The sequence below is a fragment of the Rhododendron vialii genome, chromosome 6a (assembly GCF_030253575.1).
Source record: "Rhododendron vialii isolate Sample 1 chromosome 6a, ASM3025357v1".
NCBI classification, from domain to species: domain Eukaryota; kingdom Viridiplantae; phylum Streptophyta; class Magnoliopsida; order Ericales; family Ericaceae; genus Rhododendron; species Rhododendron vialii.
In genome coordinates this window covers 3044682-3054311 of record NC_080562.1, presented here as the reverse complement: position 1 = coordinate 3054311, position 9630 = coordinate 3044682, and the positions used below count along the sequence as shown (strand labels likewise).

The following is a 9630-nucleotide window of genomic DNA, read 5'->3' as shown; positions in this document are numbered from 1 at the left end:
AGTAGAGATTTACGCGATTGGGAATCTTTTCAAGTGGAGGAATTAAAGCAGAAGTTACAACCAATTTTTCTGGACTCGTCTTGTCGTGATCTCTTGAATTGGAGATGGACCTCGGATAATCGGTTCTCGGTGAAATCGGTGTACAATCAGTGGGAAAGCAATGAGCACTCAAGAAATCCGGTGTTGGGTGCTCTGTGGAAGAACCTTAGCCCTCCTAAGGTGGAAATCTTTGCTTGGATGGCTTTGCAATCCAAGGTGGCTACGCGTTCTATGCTTTTGGGTAGAAATTTGATTCCAGAGGGCCAATCTACTCTGTGCCCTTTTTGTTCGCTGCACTTGGAAACTTCGCAACACCTATTTTTGCATTGTCACTTTTCGTGGGATGTTTGGTCACAAATTCTAGACTGGTGGCATTTGAGATGGGTGTGTCCCGCATCTCTGGAAGCTCATTTCGGGTGGTGGATGGAAAGTAGATTTAGAAATTTGGAGAAAAATTTGTGGGAAGTTACTTTTTTTGCGACGTTGTGGTTTTTGTGGTTGACGAGAAATGATTATGTTTTTAACAACGCCACATCGGGAGCTGGGGTTGTGGGCGAGCAGATTAAAGCTAGAGTTGCTATGTGGATTAAGGCAAAGTTCAAAATTAAGGTGTACACGGTCGAGGATTTTAAGGTTTTTTTGGATGGAATTAGAATGTTGAAACTGTAAAGATTGTTTGCAGTGGTGTATGAGGTGTTTGTTTTTTCCTCCAATTTTTTGTTGGAAGTCATTGTAAGGAGCGTGGCTTTTTTTGTTTTGTTTTTCTGCTTTTGCTGATTGTTTGTGTAAGTTTGTTTAGCTTTCGTCACTCGAGCCCCCTCGATGTACCCTTTCGAGTTTATATGTATGTTTCGTTTTGCCGAGCAAAAAAAAAAAAGGCTGCTAATTTTCTTGATAGTGTAATTAGAAGGCAGTGATCTTTGCAAGGGGCAGGAGCTTTGCTTCACAATCACAAAGTGCACATCCATATTGTGATTATTTTGAGTATTTAGTAATGTACAATAAAAAGCATTCAAGGATGCAGCATTTAAGTTCTAACCAACAATTTGTTCTGATATACGGAAATCAACTAAGACACCAAAATGAGCATCTGTTACCATGTGTTGAAGTGTTGAACGAAACAAGAGAACAATTCGAACCAGGTATATATATTTTAGTATATGTAGATATACCTATCGCCGTTCCATTCAAAATACCAAATTAATAAGCCTTGAGACATAAATTTTAAACTAACCAAGCATAAACCCTTCAAGTGATAGAGGAAACCAAAAGGGCAATTCATACAATCCCCAAATTTGACACATTGGCTTCAAACTTGGATTCTGACGGATTTATTGCTCTACCAGAGAAACAAAATGTGTGCACTGGCAGAAAAATATGATGACAAATCCAAAGAAAAAGACGATGACCACAATATGGTAAGCCCTGTTCAGTTAGTTCTCACGACCACGTGAATAACTGTGAAATTACATATTGCTCATTCGTTTCGACGAGAAGACTAAGTATAGAAATATGGAACGTGAAATGACATGATATGATGGTCTAAAATACACAAATGCGAAAATTGTTACTGCCCTAATCCAAATCCAAATCCAAAGATGACCACGTAAACAACTATAAAATATGACATATTAGTCATTCGTCTCAACGAGAAGAATTGAAAAAGTGTAAAAATTTGGAAAGTAAAGATACAAACTATGATGGTGTAAAGAAGACAAATGTGAGAACTATTATCCCCTAATCCAAAACCAAAAAAAAAGAAAAGATGATGACCGCAAGATCGTAAGCCCCGTTCAGTTAGTCCAGTGCACCACATGAATAACATGGAATTGGCCAATCCACAGGCAAGAGTCCCAAAGGTTTTCAGCACCATACTGAGAAACGGTTAAAAATATACAGGGATAAAAATAGCCAGCTAGGTGGAAATTGTTCAGAACTGAACAAGCTTTTTTTCACCCCAAGTTGCTTGACATGCCTCCAAGAATTGACGAGCCAACTGTTTAGCACTGAAATAAACTCCAAAGATCTAAATCACATGGGAAATGTGTCTAATGCTATGTCTCCTAGATTTCTAGCTGTCCTAGTGTTGCTCTCTCTCTCTCTCTCTCTCTCTCTCTCTCTCTCACACACACAGACATTCACATACACACACACTCACAAGGAGAGAGAGAAAGAAAAAACAACCTTCTTAGTCTAATTTTAAAGTAAGCCCATTTAGTACCTAATGCACGGAATCCGGTTTTGATGGATCTAAGGTCACTCCCTGCAGTCGTTGCTTCATCTCCTCCAGTTGTTGACTCGCCCGTAAGCGCAACCTTCCCCTAAATTGCAAATCCCAATTGTTACTGCCCCTTCCGATACAAACCTCGCTCAGAACAGCATCTTTTTGCGTGGAACGCAAGTACAGTCGTGGAAAGTCCTCTTTCATAGCTGAATTACCCAACCACACATGATTCCAAAACAGTGTATCACGGCCTGAGTTTACTTGCACTTGAAATCCCGCCCGGATGGAGAAACCAAGGTCCGAGTCATTATTTCCCACTGAACAAATATTCCTCCAGACATTTGAAGCTGGGCCATTGTCTTGTATGTACGGGAGCCAACTCCTTCGGTCTAGATTATATTTCCCTCTAATAACCTTTGCCCAGAGAGAGTCCTTCTCGTTACCGAACCGCCACCACCACTTAGCAAGTAGAGCCAGATTTTGTTGTATCAATCGCTTGACCCCTAAACCCCCGTTTTCTTTCTTCTTGGAAATCCCCTCCCAACTAACCAGGTGCATCTTCTTTTTGTCCGGTGTATCTCTCCAAAAAAACTATCTCTGTATTTTCTCAAGGGTCCTTGCTACTGCCGTTGGCATTTTGAATAATGACATGTAGTAAGTTGGCAGCGTACTGGAGTTGGAATTAACAAGAGTTAATTTGCCCCTGTAGAGATGGTTCTCGATCGCCAAAAATTTAATCCCTTTTGAGTTTTTTCAATAATGGGCTCCCACGTTTTAATCCTCCTTGGGTTAGCTCCTAGAGGTAACCCAAGGTATAGGCAATGGGAACTTCAGACTCAATCAAGTAATAGTGTTTTGGGTTCTCTGTGGAGGAATTTGAGCCCCCCAAAGGTGGAAATCTTCTCTTTGATGGCCGTTCAAGGAAGAATTGCAACAAGGTCAGTGCTATTTCATAGGAACTTGATTACTGAAATCCAACAGGCATTGTGTCCCCTCTGTTCTGATGTTGTTGAGACCCCCCTTCATTTACTCTTGCATTGTCGAATTTTGTGGGAAGTTTGGTCTAGTATTCTGGAATGGTGGAAAATACAGTGGGTTTGCCCATCCTCTCTAGCTGAACTTGCATCGTGGTGGTTTGAGAACGGGTTTCGGAACTTGGAAAAAAGTATTTGGGAGGTATGTTTTTTTGCAATTCTCTGATCCATCTGGATTGTAAGGAATGGATATGTTTTCAACAATGTTTCAGCTCAAGCATGGGAAGTAGTGGATCTAATCAAAACTAGAGTGGCCATGTGGATAAAGGCCAAGTTTGACATTAATGTTTATACAGTGGAGGATTTCAAAGGATATCTGGAAGGGATTCGGAAAGTGAAGTTGTAGCGTAATCTTTAGGCGTATTGTCTATCCAACCTTGGTTGGATAGTTTGTTGCACCTTTCATCTAATTTTCTTCCCCTCGATGTATCCTTTTCGAGTTCAATAAAATGATTCGTTTGCCGAGCAAAAAAAAAAGTTGAGTGGTTCCCCAGGTTTCAAGGAAGGTTGAGAAGAAAGTTGCCACGTAAAATAAGACAGATATAACCAACAATGATAATGAGTTAACTAAGTAGTTCTGGCATTGTCATAAAACTACAGTAGCTTACTTGCATAAGAGCAAATGACAGAATTGAAAGTAAACCACTTATCTGTTCGCTAAACCAGAAGCAATAAACTTATGAATTCTAACTATTTACGAAAAGAGAAGTTCCAGTAGCCACAAGAAAGCTAGAACACCACTTTGTGTCCAACTCTTGTACCACCTGGGCTTAAGAAGGCTGGAAATGAAGGAGTGGTGATGAGAACAGAATTTTCATCTTGCGAGTGGCAATAATAACCAATCTACTGGAGATGCACCTTTAGCTTATAGAATAGGTGCTAGAATTCTCCGTGCACTTGGTCAGACGTTGGCCAATGAGCTGGATAAGATAAAAGGACAATAAGTCTATTGGGCATTGCGTGCAGAGCACCACTAGACAATGCAATGTGGACATCACCCAGATTGGAGGGCTTTACTATTGACGCTGCATGCTACCCTATAACAGTCAACCAAATCCAATCATGGGAATATGATGTTCTCTGCCTCGTATGATAGTAGATTCCATCATATTGTTGAGACCATCCAATGCATGCGTACAACTGCTTCTCAAAAGCTGGTCACCTCTAAGGCTCTATATTCGCAAACTAAGATCTAAGGTTGCATTCAACGTCCCTAAACCTTTCTCGTTTACTACAAATTGATGATATGAAAAAATTCCTGATTAGCCATAACTTGAGCAACTTGGTGATAAGACTCACAAGGAATTCCAAGGGCGCATCACCCTTGTACAAGAGGCAATAGAAGAATGACAACGATAGACCCTGAACTAAAAACAACTTACCATCCATTCCACTTATTATTTTCACGAGTTTTAAGATCTTGGGCCGGCAGTGAACTCCCTATAGAAGAATGACAACAATAGAATGCCTAAGTGTGAGGATTTGGCTTGCAATTAAGCCATTTGCCTTGTTTTTATTCTACGCTTGACTGCACTAGCTCATTCATAATCCTCATTACAGTTGGATGCAACCCAATACGAATTAGTCCAATTACCCGTAATCAATAACTTGATCATAACCAAAAAATGACCCAAATAAGAACATATATCGTGACTGTCCAATGTATAATCAATGGTTTGAATTTGTTCAAAAACTTTTCCATGAAAGAGTTAACTCTTTTATGAAAGAGTTTTTCAACAAATCTCAACCATTCATTGCAAAATATCCATGTTTAGAAAAAAGATTGTTTACTGTAACTACATCAGTTTTAGTTTCAGAAAGGAAAATGTTATCAGGAGCATGCTTACGGCAGATTAAAAATAGCCCTAACTGTAAGAGTTAGACCCAGGTCCCTACAGTTCCAACACAGTAACTTCATGGTTATAAATAATTAAAAAAGAAAAAGCAGTCACAAGAGAGACCTCAAAAAAGCATGACGTAGTCGGCACTATTTAAAGAAATACAGAATGAAGAAAGTTTATACCTGGAGGCTGTTCCATTTTTTTTTTTTCTCAGCAAAGAAAATTTTATTAGCTCGAAAAGGGTACATCGAGAGAGAAACTCACTAAGCACACACGCTTACTGAGAGAGGAAAACAAAGCGGGAAAATAGGGAAAAAAATAGAGGACCATCCAACAGAAAATTGGATCGCCCCCATCCTCATTGCAAGTTTCACTAGCTACACTTTCTCCTTTCTCAATCCATCAATATAGCCCTTGAAATCTTCCACCGAGTGCACCTTAATATCGAACTTCACCTTGACCCACATTGCTACCCTAGTTTTAATTAGCTCCCCAAGATCCTCCACTCGCCAGGACGCATTGTTGAAAACAATCTCATTCCGAGCCAACCAAACGGACCAAATTGCAGCATGGAAAGTCGTTTCCCACAAATATTTCTCAAGATTTTTGAAACCACTACCTATCCACCATGTGAATAAATCAATTAGAGAGCCAGGGCACACCCAACAAACATGCCACCAGTCTATCAACAACGACCAAACATCCCAAGAAAATTGACAATGAAGGAAAAGATGTTCCGGAGTTTCGAGATGCACTGAACAGAAGGGGCACAAAACCGATTGTCCATCCGGAATTAAGTCTCTTTGTAGGAGAACCGATCTCGTAGCCACTCTATTCTGAAGAGCTTGCCACGAAAAAATTTCCACTTTTGGGGGGCTAATGCTAGTCCAAATCGAACTCATCACCCGGTTGGTTTCGAAATTCAATTGCTCCCATCTATTGTAAACAGATTTTACCGAAAAGCAATTGTCAGTCGCCCATCTCCAACTCAGTGCATCGTTTTTGGACAAATCCAAAGTCACACGCTGTAACCTCATAAGCAAGTCTTCGACCTGACGAACTTCCCAATCCCTTAGCCTCCTCTGGAAAAGCATATTCCACCTACCATCACTACTTGTATCACATAAATCTCCAACCACCTTCTCTTTTTGAGTAGAAATAAGGTAGAGGCGAGGGAACTCCTCTTTAAGAGTCGTGTCGCCTAACCAAACCTGGTTCCAAAACAAAATCTTCTGCCCAGAGTGAACCACTAACCTGAAACCTTCCTGAATAATTGACCCGATACTTGAGGAGGGTTCCCCTATCGAACATATGTCCTTCCATATGTTCGAGGCCTTACCTGAGGATGGCAAGCGAGGTAACCAACAGCTTTGCTCCAAGTTGTATTTGCTTTTGATCACCTTCACCCATAGAGAGTCATTATCCTTATAAAATCTCCACCACCATTTAGCTAAAAGGGCTAGATTTTGGATCATCAAATTCTTTACCCCCAACCCTCCATACTCCTTTTTTTTCGAGATCACCTCCCATTTAACCAAATGAATTTTCCTCCTTTCCGCTGTATCGCCCCAAAAAAATTTTCTTTGAATCTTTGCAATCACCTTCGCAACAGACATCGGCATTTTGAACAAGGACATGAAGTAAATGGGAAGACTACTAAGGGATGAATTCATTAGAGTAAGTCTGCCCCCAGACGAGTTAAAACTCCTACGCCAAACAGTAAGCCTCTTTTCCATTCGTTGGACCACTGGATCCCATGTTATCACTCTGTTCGGATTAGCCCCTAATGGAAGCCCCAGGTACTTGATTGGCAACTGATCAATTTTACAACCCATAATCATAGCAAGGGAGGAAACAACTTGGTGACTCACTTTTACCCCGCACAAAGAACTTTTGGAGAAATTAATCTTCAATCTAGACAAAAGTTGAAAACAACGCAGAATTCTTTTAATGATAGCCAACTCCTCCCTATCTTTATTACAGAAAATAATAGTGTCGTCAGCAAACTGAAGGTGAGATACCGAAACTCCATTTGATCCAATCGGACCAATTCTTGCTCCTTTGATAAGGTTCTGATCCTTCGCTCTTTCTAGCAGAAGATTTAGCCCTTCAACCATTAGATTGAAAAGAAATGGAGATAGTGGATCCCCCTGTCTAAGACCCTTCTGAATTTGGAATTCGTTAGATGCAGAACCGTTTATCAAGACGGACATGGATACCGAGGACAAACACTCCTTAATCCAAGCACACCATTTCTCCCCGAAGCCCAATTTAGCTTTTAAGTCTAAAACGAATCCCCAATTAACGCAGTCATAGGCTCTTTCGAAGTCAATTTTCAAGATCAAGCCCCCTTGAGAACTATTCTTCCAACAATGAATCACCTCGTTTGCAATAAGAACACCATTCAATATTTGTTTGCCCTCAATAAAGGCTGCCTGAGATTCACCAATCAGAGGAGGTAATTGATTTTTCAGTCTATTGGCTAGGACTTTAGCCAGCACCTTATAAATGCAACCCACCATGCTAATAGGCCGAAATTCTTTGAAAGACCTGGGGCAATCTAACTTCGGAATTAACGTTACAAAAGTCGAGTTGATACCTCTCGTGAGCCTGCAATTAGTATGGAATTCTGAAAAAAATTGCAGTAGCAAAGCCTTCATAAAATCCCAACCTTTCTTAACAAACGAAAAGTTGAAACCATCTGGGCCTGGAGCCTTGCTACTGTTCCAATCCTTCAGCGCCGCAAGGATTTCCCCCTCCTCAAAAGATCTCTCTAGGTGGGTCGAAGTGGTTAGAGAAAGAACCCTAGGGAAAGCTCCCCCCAACACTGGCCTCAGGTTGTTCTCTTCTTTAAAATTGTTGGTAAAGTGATCCACGGCCGCTGCCTTAATCTCCATGGGGTCTTCTAGTACCATGTCATTCACCTTTATTGATCCAACCATATTCCTCCGATACCTATTATTAGCAATAGCTTGGAAGTACCTTGTGTTTTTATCCCCCAATTTCATCCAGTTAAGTCTCGATTTTTGTCTCCACAAGGTTTCAGACAGGCGAGAGAGTCTCCAAAATTCAGTTCTAGCCTTGCATCTCAACGCTATCTCCTCCGAGTTAAGACTTTTCTCTTCCATTAAAAGGTCGAATTGATGAAGTTCCACTTCCTTATCTTGCATCGCAATGTTGACGTCACCAAATTCCTCCTTGTTCCACACCTTCAGTTTATCTTTGATGGCTCTCAATTTTGGCAGAATAATATACCCAGCCCATCCGTGCACCTGTGTATTCACTCATGTTTCCTTAGCAATAATCATACATTTTGGGTTTGAGAGCCAGATATCCATGAATTTGAAAGGTCTGGGCCCCCAATCTCTGCTGTCATCAGTGAGCAGAATGGGGCAATGATCAGAGATAGGCCGGTGAAGCCCCCATTGAAGAAGCTTGAAACTATCCAGCCACTGTTGAGAAATCAAAAATCTGTCCAGCCGACTCAAAATGGCATGATCTTGGTAATTCGTCCACGTGAACTTCCTTCCAATCATTGGAATGTCAAGAAGCTCCATGGAGTTAAAGAATTCTAAAAACTCCTTCATTCCTCTCTCCAATCGTTGGCACCCTTTCCTTTCACTGATAGATGAAATTTCGTTAAAGTCACCCCCTATACACCACGGAGTAGAGGAATTCCCCTTTAAACCAAGAAGTTCATCCCATAGGACTCTCCTGTCTTCCACCTCATTCGGAGCATAAACATTAGCCAAACAACAAGGAAAAGAATTATTGATTACACCATGCATAACAATGAACGACCTATGGGAGATGATATTATCAGCTTTGAAAAATTTTCTATTCCAAATGGACAGCAGACCACCAGAAGATCCGATGGCATTAGACACCGCAAAAGCGAAATCCCCATTTCCCCATAATTTCTGGATAGTAAATCTGTCCATGCACTCCAGTTTAGACTCCTGAATAAAGATCATATCTGGCTGTTCCATTGATGTAGAGGAACTAATTTAGAACGTTTACCCCTCCTAAATATTCTGTATCAGAAGAAGAGGAAGAGCAAGAGCAAATTCTAACAGTAACACAAGCCAAATGCATGTTTAATTCCCACAATATTTGAGAAAAATAATAGAGGAAAGTTCTGATTCCATAACATCCACCACATGACACCAGTCAACAGATCCTCATAAAAAAAACATGCTTTCTTGCTTAGATAAATCGGCAAAAACAGGTCAATAATGGTTTCAAAGTTAAAACAAGTTAAGAGGAAAATAGTACCAATAAACAAGCAATTTAACAAATAAGGTAACAGTCGCCATCAAGCAACAGCTGATAAAATAACCTAATAATCCGGCCAGAACGATTGCAGGCAATTACATGCTGAGGTCCTTGGGTCAGTGAACTCAAGTAACAAAGAAAAGAGTATACGTGCGTTGGAAAGGAAAATATATATGTAGATATTCTAGAAACATGAGTTGTCGTGTACACATTGCTT

At 40.6% G+C, this 9630-nt stretch overlaps 1 protein-coding gene across 1 annotated transcript; it reads right to left on the bottom strand.

Moving 5' to 3' along the window:
* Positions 1-8422: 8422 nt before the first annotated feature.
* LOC131330923 (uncharacterized) lies at positions 8423-9127 on the bottom strand. The gene has a single exon (XM_058364688.1). It carries the CDS (start codon positions 9125-9127, stop codon positions 8423-8425), a length of 705 nt encoding a protein of 234 aa, XP_058220671.1.
* Between the last annotated feature and the right edge of the window lie 503 nt (positions 9128-9630).

What these genes read in the sequence shown, in the direction of transcription:
- LOC131330923 (XM_058364688.1), bottom strand. Translation starts at nt 9,127, where the DNA reads ATGGAACAGCCAGATATGATCTTTATTCAGGAGTCTAAACTGGAGTGC.